General features: G+C 47.4%; 1 protein-coding gene and 1 non-coding gene across 2 annotated transcripts in view; both read right to left on the minus strand.

The window, feature by feature from the left end:
• Nucleotides 1–16,595, minus strand: part of PAFAH1B2 (platelet activating factor acetylhydrolase 1b catalytic subunit 2) — a 33,074-nt gene extending 16,479 nt beyond the window's left edge. Inside the window, exons 1-2 of the mRNA XM_049778186.1 lie at nucleotides 16,466–16,595; nucleotides 4,071–4,158 (exon numbers count right to left, since the gene is read on the minus strand). Coding sequence (XP_049634143.1) covers nucleotides 4,071–4,151 — 81 coding nt within the window. The 5' untranslated portion in view covers nucleotides 4,152–4,158; nucleotides 16,466–16,595. The remainder of the gene's footprint in view (nucleotides 1–4,070; nucleotides 4,159–16,465) is intronic.
• A 405-nt stretch (nucleotides 16,596–17,000) lies between these two features.
• Nucleotides 17,001–17,130, minus strand: LOC126017239 (small nucleolar RNA SNORA22). Its single transcript, XR_007498873.1, has one exon. It is a non-coding gene; the product is annotated as a small nucleolar RNA SNORA22 (small nucleolar RNA).
• Nucleotides 17,131–19,472: the final 2,342 nt, after the last annotated feature.

Here is a 19,472-nt window from a genome sequence, read left to right on the forward strand (position 1 = left end):
ATAATGGGTTAGTTATACAGTATCCTGAGGCTAATCTTGGCTCTGTGCTTGTAGGACCAGGCAGTTCGGAGACTGAACCTGGGCCTCGCACATGCTTTAGGTGTTTGAGCAATCCCTCTGGTCAAGCCCTCTACAATCACATCTGTAATCTACTGCTAGAACTTTCTTTCCACCTATAATATACTAATATATTCTAGCTTAATATATTCAAGTCTAATATCCTAATATATTAGTCAATACAATAATTCTATTTTAAGAATTATAAAATTTTGGGGCCAGAGAGATAGCATGGAAGTAGGCCGTTTGCCTTTCATGCAGAAGGACAGTGGTTCGAATACCAGCATCCCATATGGTTCCCCAAGCTTGCCAGGGGCTATTTCTGAGCATGGAGCCAGGAGTAACCCCTGAGCGCTGCCGGGTGTGACCCAAAAAACAAAAAAAGATAATAATAAAAAAAAGAATTATAAAATTTTAAGAATTGTAGAATTTTAATTTATTATAGAATTGTAAGCTAATTCTATAATCTAATATGGTCAAGAAAATTGAGATTCTATTGAATCCAGAACAGAAAAATACATTTGTATGGTTTGCTTTTTTTTTTGGGGGGGCCAAACCCCAGTGGTGTTCAGGGGTCACTCTCAGACCTATCTTGGAGAACCATGACCAAATGCCTAAATGCAGATCTTACATTCCAGTCTGCTTAGTTATATCCCTGGTACTTAAAAGTTAATCTTTTCCTCATTCTTTTTTTTTTTTTTTTTTTTTTGGGGGGGGGGGGTTTGGGGCCACATCCAGCAGTGCCCAGGGGACCTTGAGCAATCACTCCTGAGCCTCCTATATGTGAAACAAGTACAGATCCAGGCTCTTTGGTCCTTGTTTTATTTTATTTGGAATGGAGGGAAGCACACACCCAGAGGTACTCAAGAGCTTATTACTCCTGGTTCTGTGCTCAGGGAACCATATGTGCTGCCAGGAAATGAATCAGAGTTGGCAGAATGCAAGACAAGTGTCTAAATCCCTAAACATTCTTGTTATTTTTTGTTTGTATGTTTTTTTTGTTTTTGGGCCACACCACATGGCAATGCTCAGGGGTTCCTGGTTCTGCATTCAGGAATCACTCCTGAGTGATTCAGAGGATCACGTGACACTGGGGTCGGTTACGTGCAAAGTAAACCCTTTTTCGCCATACTCCACTGTACTTTCGCTATGGTCCATTCTGTTTTTTGTTTTTGAACCAAAACTTGTGGTGTTCAGGTAACCATACCAGACACCAAACTGAGGTTGGCCACATGCGAGGTGAGTGCCCTGCCCACTGTACTATTTGCTCTGGCTCCAGATTGGGAAGAATCTTGTTGTTTGTTTTTGGGTTATTTGGGGGGGGGGGGTCATACCCAGCAGTGCTCAGGGGTTACTTCTGGCTCTACACTCAAAAATGGATCCTGGCAGACTCAGGGGACCATATGGGATGCCGGGATTCAAACCGCCGTCCTTCTGCATGAAAGGCAAACACCTTACCTCCATGCTATCTCTCCGGTCCCCAGATTGGGAAGAATCTTATCTTTTATTTATAAATACTTAATTCTATTTTTAAAAAATTACTATTTTGGAGAAGATGCAGTGCATGGATAACATGCACGATGTGCAGAGGCCTCAAGTGTCTGCACTGCAGTTTCTTGGAAGCAATAGGAGTTACCCCCAAACACCAGCTGCTTGATCACTGTTGAACAGTGCTACTGCTCTATGTGGATGAAAACCAAAATATGGGACTGGAGAGAGAACCTGGAGGTAGGGTGTTTGCCTTGCATGCAGAAGGATGGCATTCCATATGGTACCCCGAGCATGCCAGGAGCGATTTCTGAGTGTAGAGCCAAGAGGAACCCCTGAGCGCTGCCGGGTGTGACCCCAAAACAAAAACAAATCAAAATGTTACTATTATTAAGAGCCTAGCAGGGGTGGCTCAGCGCCTAAAAGGACCTGCTTTGCAATCGTGAGGCCGCTAGTTCAATGCCCAGCACCATTCACATACAGAAAGCCTTGGCTGGGAAGCTCTGCAGTCTAGTAACCCACAACTGAAATATGTGAACCAACCCTAGTGGATACTGTCAACTAAGAATGTGGAGCACCGGGGCCAAAGGCTTGATTCTGGCATAAACACCAAAACCAAGTGTGCAAGTATTACAACTCAGCAATAAAAAGAAAAACTGATTAAAGAGTTAAACACCGGGGTGTTGGAAAGATAGGATAGTGGAAGAGATATTTGCCCGAAAAGTGGCAGACCCGGGTGTGATCTAATATGGTCCCCCAAGCACCACTAAGAGTCATCACTGAGCACAGAGCCAGGAATAAGCCCTGAACATTGCTGGGTATGTCCTCTCTCCTCCAATAAAAACCTCTTCCCTATCAGATGTCCAGTGGGGCTCAGGTAAGACCCCACTTCGGTGGTGCCTGGGACAGGGCGTGTGGTGCTAATCAGCAAGTACCCCACAGAGAGACCCAAGATAGCCTCCTCAGCCCACACAAAGCTTTCCTCCCTAACAGGCCAGTGTTCATGGGGCAAAGTAACTGACCTTGAATCTAGATGAGAGGGAACCACCTCCAGGCCATGGCGTGATTCTGAGCTATACCCACTGAATTATTGCTCTGGCTCTAAATTTAACATGCCATTTTGAAATTAGTTCAAAATAAAAAATGCTCGGGCCTAGAGAGATAGCACAGTGGCGCTTGCCTTGCAAGCAGCCGATCCAGGACCAAAGGTGGTTGGTTCAAATCCCGGTGTCCCATATGGTCCCCCGTGCCTGCCAGGAGCTATTTCTGAGCAGACAGCCAGGAGTAACCCCTGAGCACCGCCGGGTGTGACCCAAAAACCAAAAAAAAAAAAAAAAAAAAAATACTATCAGTGGGTGAACCCCACAGATCTGATCATGCATCACACACACCCACAGCCATACCAAAAAGGGAAGACTTGTGGAGCTTTATTATAGTTTAAGAATGACCAGGGCCTTGGGGCCACAGTAATAGTACAGCGGGGTCAGATACCCTATGGTCCCCCAAGTTTACCAGGAGTGTTTCTTGTGTGTGGGGGGGGAGGGTTGGGTCTCACACGGCAGCGCTCAGAAGTTATTCCAGGCTCTGATCTCAGAAATCGCCCCTGGCAGGCTTGGGGACCAAATGGGATGCCGGGAGTCGAAACACCGTCCATCCTGGATCGGCTGCATGCAAGGCAAATGCCCTACCACTGTGCTATTTCTCTGGCCCCTGCCAGGAGTATTTCTGAGTGCAAAGACAGAAATAACCACTGAGCATGCTGGATATGGTCCAAAAATAAAACAAACAAAAACCCAAACAAAAGAATGATCAGGGCCATTTCCAATCTTTCAAAGTATCCCTTAGTCCCAATATCAGACTGGTTTTTCAGGCATGACATTTTAAATTAACTTTATATATATATATATATATATATATATATATATATATATATATATATATATATATATATATAAATTCATTATAATGAATTCCTGCTGCCCATGAAACTCTTCCCCCTTCTGCTTAAGGCAAAAAACTGATATCTCCAATATTATTTTATTTTGTTTTGTCTTTCTCTTTCTTTTTTGCACTTGAGTATGATTTGATTTCAGAACCGAGATTATTGTGTGGTGCCTGTCTTTATTGCTGTGGTGCTTATCGGTTATTTAATTCGATATATTTTTTTTTTGTGTGTATTGTTGTGGTATTTTAATTACTTTTTTCACATCCTCTCTCAAACTGAGGTTGGAAGCCTCTAGACAGGACTCTGCCTATTTTCAGCTTATTTGATTTTTGATTGAGAAGAGGACATATTAGGTGATGGGTATTCCCCTGATTCAATGTGAATATGTACCCAAAATACTACAGTGAAAGATATGTAAGCCATTATGAAAAAAAAAAAATTGTGTTTTTAATCAGAAATTTTCTTTGACTTACATGTATTATTATTATATCAATTATATTATATGTCATGTTATGTCACTATATTATGTTATATTAGAGGAGACTCATCCTAAATGGATAAATTTGGTGTTTCCCCTTACCTGAGACATCCACCGGTCATCTCCTTGAATATCTTCGGCTGCATGTGGAATGGCTGCTGGGTTTGAGTCTCCTTGACTCATTCTATACCTGAGGGGTTGAAAATTATGTCATATTTCATTCATTACTCATCATCATTTACTTAATCATCATATGTCAGGTTTTAAGTAACAACTTAAGTCACATTGTGGTTCTGCCTCTAGATAGTAAATAAATGGCTTTATTTTCAGCAGAGAGCAGCTCCAGGACCTGACTACTTACGTCACAGAAATGATCAATTTCACTGTATTTACAGACAGTTTCAAATATCATTTAGAAACAGTGCCTGCTTCTAGGATAGATATCCTCTGCATTTATGTCAACAGTGTCTAATTACATGAATTAAGACACTCATACAGGGGCCGGGCGGTGGCGCTGGAGGTAAGGTGCCTGCCTTGCCTGCGCTAGCCTAGGACGGACCGCGGTTCGATCCCCCGCGTCCCATATGGTCCCCCAAGAAGCCAGGAGCAACTTCTGAGCGTATAGCCAGGAGTAACCCCTGAGTGTCACAGGGTGTGGCCCAAAAAACCAAAAAAAAAAAAGACACTCATACAGGGTCTACATGATAGCATAGCGGGTAGGGGATTTGCCTTGCACATGATCAATCGGTTTTGATTCTCAGCATCTTGTATGGTACCTAGAGTCTGCCAGGAATAACTTCTGTGTGCACAGTGCACAGCCAGCAGTAACCCCTGAGCACCTCCAGGTGTGCCCCACCCTCCAAAAAATAACCCATTCATATTCTTTTTTTTTTTTTTTTTTGGTTTTTGGGCCACAACCCTTTGACGCTCAGGGGTTACTCCTGGCTATGTGCTCAGAAATCGCCCCTGGCTTCCTGGCTTGGGGGGACCATATGGGACGCCGGGGGATCGAACCACTGTCCGTCCTATGCTAGCACTTGCAAGGCAGACACCTTACCTCTAGGCTACCTTCCCGGCCCCACCCATTCATATTCTAAAGAAATCAACTTTAAGGTTTCAAGTTACAGACTTGAAGGCAGGAAACATAGTAGTGTGGGTAGAGTGCTTCCTTTGCACATGGCTGACCTAGGTTTGATCCCTAACATCCCATATGGATGAGCCTGCAAGGTGTGATTCCTGAGTGCAAAGCCAGGAGTAACCCCCCCCCCCCAACACCAGTGGGTGTGGCCCAAACAAACAAAAAGTTTTTTTTTTTTTTGGTTTTTGGGTCACACCCGGTGACGCTCAGGGGTTACTCCTGGCTATGCGCTCAGAAGTCGCTCCTGGCTTGGGGGACCATATGGGACGCCGGGGGATCGAACCGCGGTCCGTCTCCTAGGCTAGCGCAGGTAAGGCAGGCACCTTACCTCGAGCGCCACCGCCCGGCCCCACAAACAAAAAGTTTAAACTTGAGGATCAACAAAGCATTGATTAGAACACACAATTAGAACACATTAATGAATACCATAATGACAAAGGTGTTTTAAGAATGTTTTAAAACTGGGGAGCTTTATTCTTGAGGATTCTACTTTCACAAGCATGGTGAACACACCACAATCCCACCGGACTTTTTGGTGAGAAATGTGGAAAGCATACCCTCCCAAAGTCACAAAGTACAAGAAAGGCAAAGATGGGCCCGGAGAGATAGCACAGCGGTGTTTGCCTTGCAAGCAGCCGATCCAGGACCAAAGGTGGTTGGTTCAAATCCCGGTGTCCCATATGGTCCCCCGTGCCTGCCAGGAGCTATTTCTGAGCAGACAGCCAGGAGGAACCCCTGAGCACCACTGGGTGTGACCCAAAAAGCTAAAAAAAAAAAAAAAAGAAAGGCAAAGATTCTTTATACACTCAGGGAAAGAGGCATTATGAGAAAGCAGAATGGTTATAGAGGTCAAACTAAGCCAATTTTCCAGAAAAAGAGCTAAAACTACATAGATTGTATTGCAGCTTGAATGTATGGAGCCCAACTGCAGATCTAAGAGAAGGTAGGCCATTAAGAGATGTAGCCTTGGGGCCGGGCGGTGACGCTAGAGGTAAGGTACCTGCCTTGCCTGCGCTAGCCTTGGACGGACCTCGGTTCGATCCCCCAGCGTCCCATATGGTCCCCCAAGAAGCCAGGAGGGACTTCTGAGCGCATAGCCAGGAGTAACCCCTGAGCGTCACCGGGTATGGCCCAAAAACCAAAAAGAAAAAAAAAAAAAAAAAAAAAAAAAGAGATGTAGCGTTTTGGGTCCCGGAGAGATAGCATGGAGAGATAGCACAGCAGCGTTTGCCTTGCAAGCAGCTGATCCAGGACCAAAGGTGGTTGGTTCAAATCCCGGTGTCCCATATAAGTCCCCTGTGCCTGCCAGGAGCTATTTCTGAGCAGACAGCCAGGAGTAACTCCTGAGCATCGCCGGGTGTGGCCCAAAAACCAAAAAAAAAAAAAAAAAAAGAGAGATGTAGTGTTTTGAAGTGGGGGAAGATAAAAGAGAAAGGAACAAGTGATCATTTTGAATAGTTTATCTTTTTTGGGGGGAGGGGCTTGGGCCACACCCGGCAGCACTCGGTTACTCCAGCTCTGTGCCCAGAAATTGATCCTGGCAGGCTCAGGGGACCATATGGGATGCCGGGATTCAAACCACCACCACCACTGGTCCTGGGTCTTGCTAGGCAAAAACTCTACTGCTGTGCTATCTCTCCGTCCCCCGTGAAACTTTATTTTTTATGAAGACAAATCTTGGGCTGTGTTAAACTGGGAAAACTGTTGGCATTTGTGGAGAAAATGTGTCATGAATAGAGTTCCCTTGACGTAAAAAATATAAATTAGGGGTGGAGAGACAGCATGAAGGTAAGGCGTTTGCCTTTCATGCAGAAGGTCAGTGGTTCGAATCCCGGCATCCCATATGGTCCCCTGAGCCTGCCAGGAGCGATTTCTGACCATAGAGTCAGGAGTAACCCCTGAGTGCTGGCCGGGTATGACCCAAACAAGCCAAAAAAAAAAAAAAAAAAAAAAATATATATATATATATATATATATATATATATATATATAAATTAAAACTGGGGTCAATTTAATTAAAAAAAAAAGACCAAGGAGGTAATCGGAGAATTTTGATATATTTCCCAATTGTATCTGTGTTCTCTCTGCATCTTTTCCCCACCCCCTAGGGGAGGGACTTTGTTTGGTGCTAAAAAAATAGGAGGCAGAATTGTTGAAAAAGGGGGGTTCCTCACAACCCACCATAGCCATGGGACTCAGGGGTTACTCCTGACTCTGCCTGGCAGGCTCGGGGGACCAGCTGTGTGGAAAGCAAAAATGTCCTACTGCTGTGCTATCACTCAGGTTCAAGAAGGGGGCTTTCTTCCTCCTTGACGTTCTACTTGTGTGGAACTGCTGGCTTGTGGGAGAAGAGCTAGTAGTGTGAGCTTTTTGCCCCTTCTAACCTTTTTATCTGTGTGGATTATTTATTGAAGACTCCTACATCTGGAACAGCATCTCCTATCCACTCCGGATAGGGGATATGGGATTTCCATTTCCCTTTTGGGAGCTGTGGAACAACCAAACCCTATACCAACACATTATTTTGTTTATTTTGGAGCCACACCCGAGGTGCTCAGGGCTTATTTCTGGCTCTGTGCTCAGGAATTACTGGCAGGGCTTAAAGGACTATATGGGGTTGCCAGGGATGGAACCTGGGTCAATCACATACTAGGCTAGCACTCTATTTGCTATACTATTACTTTGACCCATTTGTTTTGGGCCCACTTCCAGGGTTTACTCCCAGTAATGTGGGTGGTATTTGTAAGCAGCCTTCCTGGGTTCAATCCCTGACACTACACACTGTCTTCAGAGCCCAGCTAGGAGTGGTACCCAAGAATTGCCAGATTTAAATCCACCAAAAATTATTTTGAAGGAAAAAAAAAAAATCAAAGTTTTATTTTTGTTTTGGGAAGATGAAACAGGTTTATTAGCAAAGCATGAGCTAAGCATCAGCTGTCTTCCTGGTCTCCTGCAGTGGTCTATTTATCAGTGTTTCCAAAAATGGTGACACCAGAAGGATACAGGGGAGGGAGTATAGACTCAGGTGCAACTGGGAGACACTTTCTGTTCCTTCCCTTAAAATAGTACATTTGGGGGCCGGGCGGTGGCGCTGGAGGTAAGGTGCCTGCCTTGCCTGCGCTAGCCTAGGACGGACCGCTGTTCGATCCCCCGGCGTCCCATATGGTCCCCCAAGAAGCCAGGAGCAACTTCTGAGCGCATAGCCAGGAGTAACCCCTGAGCGTCACAGGGTGTGGCCCAAAAAACCAAAAAAAAAAAAAAAAAAATAGTACATTTGGCTGGAGTTGGAGTGATAGCACAACAGGTAGGGGGTTTGCCTTGCACGGGATGACCCTGGTTCGAACCCCGACATCCCATGAGGTCCCTTGAGCCTGTCAGGAGCGATTTCTAAGTACAGAGCCAAGTGCAGAGTACTTGAGTGTGGTGTGGCACAAAAACAAAACAAAACGAAAGTACATTTGGGGCTAAAGGAATGCAGGTAGGGCACTGGCCACGTCCATGGTAGAATGGGGGTTTAATTCCTGGCATCGAGAGACCCCCCTCCTCCATGTCACCTGGAATAATTTTGGAGTGCAATAAGCACTACTGGGGGGGGGAGAGAAAATGAGGGGGAAAAGAGAGATTGAGATTTAAGGTACTTGCATGGGACCAACCCTGATTTGAACCTCAGCAATGATCACAGGAGTGATCCCTAAGTGTAGACAAGAGTAAGTCCCAAGTGGGTATTAACCAAAACAACAATAATAAAAAAAGGTAAATTGGGGCCAGAGGACAGGAGGACGTCTGTCTAGCACTCAGCCAGGCCAGTCTCATCTCCAGCATCCCCTATAGTCCTCCAAGCATGGCTAGGGGCCAGAGTAGTAGCACAGCCATAGGGTAGGTAAGCCACATGCCTTACATGTGACTGACTCAGGAGGGATGCAGGTTCGATCCCTGAGCCTGCCAGAAGCGATTTCTTAGTACAGAGCCAGAAGTAACCCCTGAGCACCAACAGGTGTGACACACCCTGCCCCCAGAAAAAAAATATCCAAGCAGGCTAGTACTAAATCCTGAGTGTAGAGCCAAGAGTAAACCCTGAACAGTGTCGAATGGGCCCCAAAATTTACAAAAAGAGGTAAATTTGGGAGTAGGTCAGTTAGTGATTTTTATGGGCGGGGGTAGTAGGGCAGTAGTAGGCCACGTCCCAAATAAGTTTGGGACCTCTGGACTATAACAACAGGAAGATCTCTTTAGACCCAGGCTTTTTTTTTTTTGTTTTGTTTTGTTTTTTTTTTTTGTTTTTTGTTTTTTGGGCCACACCCTGTGACGCTCAGGGGTTACTCCTGGCTATGCGCTCAGAAGTTGCTCCTGGCTTCTTGGGGGACCATATGGGACACCGGGGGATCGAACCGCGGTCCGTCCTAGGCTAGCGCAGGCAAGGCAGGCACCTTACCTCCAGCGCCACCGCCCGGCCCCTAGACCCAGGCTTTTTATACATCTCCCACTCACCATCCTTTCTGGCTGAGATACCAGAAATACCCCGGATTCATTATACAGCTGGCTTTGAATTAATTTTGGCAGTTGTAGCTTCAGAAACTGCATCCAGTTGCCAATTTTTCTCTCAGCTTCCATTTTGATATACATACCACCCCAATGGGTCATGACCCAATTTATGAAGCTAGCCTTGAGACCTAGGATTCAGTGTGTAGACTTCAAAAGATGAACAATTGAAAATAATTACTATAATTAAGAATGCATAAATCTGGGGCCAGAATGATATATAGTAGGAAGAACATTTGCCTTGTACATGAACAAGTTTGGTTCCTAGCTCCCATATGGTCCCCCATGTCCAGAGCGTGATTCCTATGTTTTTGTTTTGTTTTTGGCCACATCCGATGATGCTCAGGGGTTATCCTGGCTCTGTGCTCAGGGATCACCCTATCTGCTAAACTATCTATCCTGCCAGGAGGGACTCCTGAGTGCAGAGCCAGGTACAACACCATGAGCACAGCTGGGTGCACTGCCCACCCAAAAAAAACCTTCCAACAATCAATTAAAAAAAAAATTCAGGGGCCGGGGAGATAGCGTGGAGGTAAGGCATTTGCCTTGCATGCAGAAGGACGGTGGTTCGACTCCTGGCATCCCATATGGTTCTCCGAGCCTGCCAGGAGCGATTTCTGAGCGTAGAGCCACGAGGAAGCCCTGAGCGCTGCCAGGTGTGACCCAAAAATACAAAAAAAAAAAAAAAAAAAAGAAATCCAGAGCAGGAGCAATAGCACAGTGAGTAGAAGCTTTCCTTGCACGTGGCCAACCTGGGCTCGATCTTAAATATCCAAGATGGTCTCCTGGAGCCTGATAGTAGTTTCTGAGTGCCTGCCAGGAGCAATTTCTGAGCATGGAGCCAGGAGTAACCGAGCACTGCCGGGTGTAACCTCCCCCCCAAAAATTGCGTTTTCTGGGTGCTTCCAGGCAGGAAGAACTTGGAGCACAGGGTCAAACAGCTTGTCTTTTTTTCTTTTTTCTTTTCTCTAACTATAAGTACAAGGGAATCCTTCTTCCTTCTCTACAAGGGCAAAGCAACAGAACAAAAAAAAATCTTGTTTCTTTTGTGCACTACAGACACTTGGATTTTGTATTATTTTGCCAAATCAAAACCATATTGTACAAAGTAGCTTTAAAACAGGGTGTTGCTGAAGCAGAAGACTCGCAACATTTTTAAATAGGTAAATCAAACTGAGCTTTAGAGATAGAATACAGTGCTGGCACATTCATCCTACAGAAAGAAGGGTGAGGGGGAGCTTAATGGGCTGGAGAGTAGAGGGGAAATGGGGTGAGAACCTCTGGGAAGGTGGGGAGGGGAGATAAACTCATGCAATCTCTTCAACCGCCAGGCTGGAAACCTAGAAAACTTTGCCTTTAGAGGAACAAAATTATTTGGGAGTTAAGAGAAACTGTAAGGGATCAGAGCAGTGGTGCAAGCACTAAGGCATCTTGCCTTGCCTGCACTAGCCTAGGAAGGACCATGGTTCGATCCCCTGGCATCCCATATGGTCCCCCAAGCCAGGAGCGATTTCTGAGTGGATAGCCAGGAGTAACCTTTGAGCATCACCAGGTGTGGGCCCTCCCCCAAAAAAGAGAAACTGTGGGGCCTGGAGAGATAGCACAGCAGCGTTTGCCTTGCAAGCAGCTGATCCAGGACCAAAGGTGGTTGGTTCGAATCCCGGTGTCCTATATGGTCCCCCGTGCCTGCCAGGAGCTATTTCTGAGCAAACAGCCAGGAGTATCCCCTGAGCACTGCCGGGTGTGACCCAAAAACCAAAAAAAAAAAAAAAAAAAAAAAAAAAGAGAGAAACTGTAAGGCGGAGTTGGACAACACCCTAAAGTGCTCAGGGCTTGAAACTGTTATACTTCTCTTTGGGGCCCACACCTGGCAATGCTTACTTGGCAAGCCAGTTACTCCTGGCTCTACACTCATGAATTACTCCAGGTGGCCCCTATGGGATGCCAGAGATCGAATCCAGGTTGGCCGCGTGCAAGGCAAATACCCTACATGCCTGTACTGTCAATCTGGCCCCTGAAACTGTTATATTCTTTACAATAGAAATGAATAGGGGCCGGGAAGGTGGCGCTAGAGGTAAGGTGTCTGCCTTGCAAGCGCTAGTGTAGGACGGACCGGACCGCGGTTCGATCCCCCCGGCGTCCCATATGGTCCCCCCAAGCCAGGGGCGATTTCTGAGTGCATAGCCAGGAGTAACCTCTGAGCGTCAAACGGGTGTGGCCCAAAAACCAAAAAAAAAAAAAAAAAGAAATGAATAAATTAGAAGTTATCCAGAGAACCTCTTGTTGGCCACAAACATTACTGAGTTTCCTACTTAGACAATAACATCGTGACAGCAGTATTTATTTAACATATAAAGGGCAGGCTCTCAGGTCTGAGGCCTCGAGTCCAATCCTCTCCATCACACAATCCCCAGAGCAGGGGATCCTCACCAGGCTGAGCCTTAGCAGACAGGAACAGCTAAAGGAGTATCTCTTGAAGTGGCCCTAGGGTCCCTGAGCACTGCCTGGGGCCTACCCCACCAAAAAGTAAACTGCTGGTTGGGGCCAAAGAGATAGCACACAGCAGGGAGGGTGTTTGCCCTGCGCAGACCCAGGCTCCCCAGAACCTGCCAAGACTAATTTCTGAGCACAGAGCTAGTAACTGCTGAACACCAGTGTGCGTGGCCCCCAAACCAAACAGACATACAAAAAGAAAGCTGGGGGTCAGAGAGATAGCATAGCCGTAGGTCATTTGCCTTGCACACAGTGATTTGATTCCCGGTTTCCCATATGGTCCCTGAGCCTGCCAGGAGTGATTTCTGAGCTCAGAGCCAGGAGTAAAGCCTGAGTGCTGCTGGGTGTGACCCAAAAACCAAAAAAAAAAAAAAAAAAGCTGCTGGTAAATATGTCATCTGTGGGAGACGGAGCATCCCACATATCAAAGGAACTCTGTATGAATTTTCCACCGTCTGATTCAAGCCATAAAGTTTGCTTAGCCCCGAGCCAAAAAGAAACTCTGCAAATAAATTTAGCCCGGCACACAGAATCTGGCTTAACCAGATTCCTTAACCTTTCCATGGAACCTGTTTTTGTAACTGCTCTCAAAAACGTAATTATAGATAGGTTTTTGTAAAGTTTAAATTATGATCCTTATTGCTTGCACAAAAGAAAGAATTAAATGGAAAATAGGCTAAACAAAAATTGTATTTGCGTAAATATCAATTAGCTATTTGTTTAAGGATTTGCTTCCCCTCCCCCCATCCTGCCAGGTTCCTCTTTATCCTTCCTGCCATCAAAATGTGTATATGCTCCCATTGGTTAAAATTGTTGTACTTGTACAAATCTGATTGGTTTATATTTCAATCCTATGTTACTACCCCTCCCACACAAGCAGGGCATAAAAGCCCTGCTTGCCCTCATTAAAGCCTCTTGACTGGCATACGTCACCATGAGCATTCTACTAACTTCTACAGCTTAATTTTTTAGGTGTTCACAAAAGAGCTTAACACTCGCGAATTATTTGTAGCTGCTTTCTGCCTTCTGTCCGGGTTGAGAGAAAGCTGCTGGCCGGAATTCTCTCCCAGTAAAGGGCAGGAGCAGAGGCCGTTACAGTCATCATTAACAACAGTAACAATAAAAACCCAAAATAGGGGACCGAAGGGATAGCAGAACAGTAGGCATTGGCCTTACACATGGCAGACCTGGGATGGACATAGGTTCAATCCCAGGCATCTCATATGGATCACCGAGCCTGCCAGGGTCAATTTCTGAACGCAGAGCCAGGAGTAACCCCTGAGCAGCGCTGGGTGTGGCCCAACAACAAAAAACCCAAACGAGGTTAAGGGGATAGTATGGGTAAGGCGTCTGCATTGCATGTAGCTAACCAGCGTTGATTCCAGACATCCCATGTTTCCCCTGAGCCAGCCAGGAGTGATTCCGGAACACAGAGCAAGGAACAAGCCCTGGGCACTACTGGCAATGGCCCCAAAACAAAAACCAAGGGAGGACACAGGACTCCCATCACCCTTTATTCATAACCAACCCCCATGCAGCAAACCATTAATTTCTAACCTCAAAAATAAAAACAAGGGGCCGGAGAGAGCACAGCGGTGGTGTTTGCCTTGCCAGCAACCAATCCAGGACCTAAGGTGGTTGGTTCGAATCCCAGCGTCCCTTATGGTCTCCCGTGCCTGCCAGGAGCTATTTCTGAGCAGATAACCAGGAGTAACCCCTGAGCACTGCCAGGTGTGGCCCAAAAAAATAAATAAATAAATAAAAACAAATTAAAAAAAAAAAAAAGGAGTGACAGCACAGCGAGTAGGGCGTTCATTTGCCTTGCACACAGCCAACATGGGTTTGGGTTTGATCTTCAGTATCCCATATGGTCCTCAGAGCTGCTAGGAGTGATTTCTGGATAACTGGAGCACTACCAGGTGTGGTCCCTCCTAAAATTAAATTAAACCAAAAACAACACACACGGCCCTCAGCCTCTTGGGGCCTGAGGAGTGAGAAAGGGACAAGCGTGCACTGTGTGTGGTAGCCCAGCTCCTAAACCTGGGATCCACAGGGAGGGACTCCCAAACACAGAACCTGAAATAGTCTCAAGCATCCCTGGGTGCAGGCCCCCAACCCCAACTCATGGTTTTTTTTAAGTTGGAAAACGAAGATAAAGGGCCAAAAAAAAAAAAAAACCAAACATTTATTCATTGACCTCAACTGGCTCTTTTCTTGTAATGTGAGGTGAGTTCTCAGGAGTAAGCACTTCCCAACATTGGGCACATCTTTTCCCAATTCTCTAGTTTTTCTCTCTCAGGCCAGAAGCTTACACAGCCGGGTGTGAATCGTCTCATCAGAATCCAGTTCCAACAACTAAATATAAATCCTCGAACTGCGATGGCGGCTTTTACTCTCACCAGGAAACAGGAGGGGGAGAAAGTGGCACCAGGCAGGAAGAGATCTGGAATGCTCCCAGCCTGTGCGAAGACCCTCTCCTCCCTGGGGTTGGGGTTGGGGTAATAAAGGCAGGTCCTCCTGAACACTGGGCCTCCCTGGGCCTCCCTGCAACATCCCTCTTGGCCGGCACATTCTTAACTTATTATCAAAGGTCCAAGCCAATAAATTAGAGCGGAGCTGGCTCCTCCCTTGCTCCCTTTATGTCAGCACAATGCACCCGGAGAGGGGCCCAATGGGCATGAAAGGGTCTGGAGAGAGGGGGGCTCCGAGGAGACAGACTGTTCAGGGCACCCTGGTTTCACCTTGGCCTCTCCCCACGCCCCACCTTCAGCCTGCACCAAACGCAATTTGGTTTGCAGAAGGCCTGGCCTTCTGCAAAGAGAGGCGCCAAGGGGTGGGCATCTAAAAAAAAAAAAAAGGACCCTAGCCCTAGGCCTAGAGAAGGCTTTGGAAAAGAGAAGCAAAATAGCAACTCGCCAGGGCTCCCCAATCCGGAGACTACTATCTATCTATGCTGGAGTCTGGTTCCCATCACCTGGAAACCCCTCCAGGCCTTCAGGTGCTCCAGCTCCAGTGGGCTGACCTTGGGCCCATCATCATCCCTCAGGCCTTGAGCCTAGAATCAATTAGGCCAGCCTCAGGGACACCCCGATAGAACTGGGGAGAGAGGCAAGAACAAAGTTGCGTGTGTGATGTGTGTGCGTGCCCAGTGTGTGTGTGTATGAAAACCTAGAAGGTTCTGTGTTGTGTGTGTGTCTAGAAACCTAGACAACAAGGGTGTGTGTGTCTGTGTGGTGTGTGGTTGTGTGTGTGTCTACAAACCTAGGAGGTCCTGTGTATGTGGTGCTGTGTGGTGTATGTGTGTGCCCCTAGGAGGTCCTGTGTGCGTTGTGTTGTGTGCTGTGTGTGCCCCCAGGAGGTCCTGTGTGTTGTGTTGTGTGGTGTGTGTGCCCCCAGGAGGTCCTGTGTGTTGTGTTGTGTTGTGTGGTGTGTGTGTGTCACTAGGAGGTCCTGTGTGTTGTGTTATGTGGTGTGTGTGTGTACCCATAGGAGGTCCTGTGTGTTGTGTTGTGTGTGGTGTGTGTGCCCCTAAGAGGTCCTGTGTGTGGGGTGTCTGATGTGTGTGTCCCTAGGAGGGCCTGTGTGTTGTGTTGTGTGGTGTGTGTGCCCCCAGGAGGTCCTGTGTGTTGTGTTGTGTGGTGTGTGTGTGTCACTAGGAGGTCCTGTGTGTTGTGTTTTGTGGTGTGTGTGTGTCCCTAGGAGGTCCTGTGTGTTGTGTGTGTCTCTAGGAGGTCCTGTGTGTTGTGTGTGTCTCTAGGAGGTCCTGTGTGTTGTGTTATGTGGTGTGTGTGTACCCATAGGAGGTCCTGTGTGTTGTGTTGTGTGTGGTGTGTGTGCCCCTAAGAGGTCCTGTGTGTGGGGTGTCTGATGTGTGTGTGTCCCTAGGAGGGCCTGTGTGTTGTGTTGTGTGTGGTGTGTGCCCCTAGGAGGGCCTGTGTGTTGTGGTGTGTGTCCCTAGGAGGTCTTGTGTGTTGTGTGGTGTGTGTGTGTGTCCCTAGGAGGGCCCGTGTGTGTGCGGGGTGTGCGTGGGGTGCGCGCGCGCGCCCCTAGAAGGTTCCCGGGGCGGGGCGGGGCGGGGCGGAGCGTGGCGTGGCGGGGCCGGCCGAGGCCCGACAGACAGACGACAGAACGCGGAGCCAGGCCGGAGGCGGCCGCGGGGGGGGGGGGCCCGGCCCGGCTCGGCTGGGCTGGGCCCGTCTCCCTCGCGGGGAAGCGGGGAGGGAAGCGGGGCCCGGGTGGGGGTGGGGCCCCCAGGCCGGGTGGGGGAGGGGCGGCGGCCTCCCGGGACCCCACCCCCACCCCCCGCCGCCCGGCTTCCCGCACTCACTCCCGGAGCGGGGTCCGCGGCGGGCCCCTAGCGGCTGCGGCGTCCTCGGCGAGTGCCCGGCCCGGCCTGGCGCGTCTCCGTCCCTGCGGCCCCGCGGCGGCGGCGTCCCTCCTCCTCCTCCTCCTCCTCCGCCTCCTCCTCCTCGCGTCTCCTCCGGCGGCAGCAACAGCGGCGGCGGCGCCCCCACTTCCGGCTTCCCTGCTGCCACTCAGACGCCGGCGCCGGAAGTCCCGCCTCCGGGTCCGGCTAGGCCACTCCCCAGGCCGGAGCCACGCCTCCTCGCAGGCCACGCCCCCGCCCGCCGGCCTCGTTCTCGCCTCGGCTCCCTGGGCTCCACCTGGACTTCCACGGGTCTAGGTTGGCTGGTAGGGATGAGGACCACCTGGTTCAGCGTCCAACCTGGCCCCGGAGATCCAGTTTGTGGCTGCTTCAGTGAACCAGGCCTTCCGGTGTGCGGATAACACAGATGGCTGCTTTTTTGGTTGTTTTTGTTTTTATTATTTTAGTATTTAGTTTTTAATTTTTTTTTTTTTTATAATGTGCTGACTTTCTGAATACACTTAAAAGGATAGTCCTTTCAATGCAGAGGTAAAGAACAGACATTGCTGTAGCACAGAATTAAAACCAAGGGTACTATGAAGCACACTTGGGTGTTCACTGTGCAATGTATTTAGTTTTCAAATTTATTTAAAGACAATATATCCCATAGTTGAGACAATTGGTCATAATACATTTGTTTCAGGAAGAACAAAGGCCAAGTTATTAAAAATAGAGAAACTAACGAGGTGGAAGAGAAAGAAAAGGTTCAGTAGCAAGTATATCTTAGAAAATCATTGAATCATTTTATTTTATTTTATTTTGGTTTTGGGTCCTGACAGTGCTTAGGGAACCATAGCGGATACCAGGAATCTAACCTGGGTCAGCTGCATGTAAGGCCTTAATTACTTGCTACCTTATTTATTGATCAGGCCCAATCTATTTGGTAATTTTAATAATAAAAATGATTTTGCTTTCCTTCTTTTTAATTTACATCAAAAGAATCATTTATAGCAGATCTATGGACAACATTTAAGTGAAGCTAATATGACCTGATATAGGGAATATATGAGAAATTAGAGAAGAAATAAAATAATATATTTTTTGGTGTTTTTGAGCCATACCCCTTAACACTTAGGGGTTACTTCTGGCTCTGTGCGCATATATATTTCCTGGCTTGGGGGAGGACCATATAGGACTCCCGGAGATTGAACCCAGGTCCGGCCTAAGCTAGTGCGCACAAGGCAGACGCCTTACCACTCTACGCCATTGCTCCAGCCCAACGGATTGGTTCTTTTTTTTTTTTTTTTTTTTCTTCTAGGATTGGTTCTTTTTGTTGGGGCCACACTGGGCTGTGCTCAGGGAGGGTTACTTCTCCTGGGTCTGCCCCTTGGAAGTCACTCCTGGCGGTCCTGGAGGGGGACCCTAGGAGACACCCGGGATGGAATCCGGGTCACTCGCATGTCAGGCAAACACCCTCCTTGCTTTATACTGGCTCCACTACCTCAACTTGGTTATGCTGAAAGACTAGACGTGAAAATACGCTAAAAATGCTAGAAATGCGGGGATGCGGGGGACAGGGTATGAAGGTGACAGTGGGGAGAAGGGGTGCACAGACTTCATGCAGCCCAGAATTAGAGTGGCCAACGAGGAATGATTTCATTGAACATTAGCTGTTAGGAATATTACAAAGACTGTTTTTGTCTCAATTTCCCTGGCTCCTCGCTGCACTGTCCTATACTAAATGTAGGATACCTAAGAGGCTTGAATGAGGGTCTGAGAGATAGCACAGTGGTAGGGCGTTTGCCTTGCACACAGCCAACCCGGGATGAACCTGGGTTCAAGTCCCATATGGTCCTCCGAGCCTGCCAGGGGTGATTTCTGAATACAGAGCCAGGAATAACTACTGAGCACTGCTGGATGTGGCCCCCAACCCTCCCCCCTAAAAAAAAAGACTTTAAACCACTTGTGCCATGCTAAGTTGGGACCACAACCGCAATGCTCAGAGATCATATATAGGATTTAACCCGAGTTGGGTACAGACAAGGCAAATGCCTTACGTGGTGTCCTATCTCCCCAGCCCCAACAAAAACCCTTGTAAAAACTGGGGGCCAGAAATAGAACAGCAAGTAAGGCATTTGTCTTGTATGTGACCTGAGTACAATAACCATCCCGCCACACACACCCCCATATACACCCAGGCATAACCTAGACCTCAGGAGTAAGCTTTGAGCATCACTGGATCTAGCCCTAAAACAAAGATGTGTGCTACACCATTCAAGTCATTTCCAGCCTCCATGAATTTTAATTTTTTAAAAGACCCTCCCCCACAATTTTTAGAAATTCTGTGCCAGACAACTCAACTATTCCTAACACAGTTCTTTGGGACCATATATTGCAGGCTCCAGGAACATATGATGCTAGGAATCAAACCTATGGTTCCTGGTGCCCGAGTGATAGCATAGCAGTAGGGTGTTTGCCTTGCACACTGCTGAGCCGGGATGGAAATGGGTTCGATCCCTGGCATCCCATATGGCCTGAAGCCTGCCAGGAGCGATTTTTGAGTACAGAGCCAGGAGAAACCCTGAGGATCGCCCAGTGTGGCCCAAAAATAAAACAAAACAAAACAAAAAAAGTAGGTAGAGTGATCCTATAGCAGGTAGAGCACTTATCTGTTAAGTGGCCTGATCCAGGTTTAATCCTCAGCATTTTGTTTTTGTTTTTGTTTTTTGTTTTGGGCCACACCCAGTGACGCTCAAGGGTTATTCCTGGCTATGCCCTCAGAAATTGCTCCTAAGAAAAATGAAAGACACCCTTGTAATAATAATTTTCAGACACAAAAGAGAAAAGAGCTGGAAGTTCCAGCTCACCTCAGGAAGCTCACCACAAAGAGTGATGAGTTTAGTTAGAGAAATAACTACATTTTGAACTGTCCTAATATTGAGAATGTATGAGGGAAATGTGGAGCCTG

The sequence above is a fragment of the Suncus etruscus genome, chromosome 8, assembly GCF_024139225.1.
Source record: "Suncus etruscus isolate mSunEtr1 chromosome 8, mSunEtr1.pri.cur, whole genome shotgun sequence".
In the NCBI taxonomy this organism is placed as follows: Eukaryota; Metazoa; Chordata; class Mammalia; order Eulipotyphla; family Soricidae; genus Suncus; species Suncus etruscus.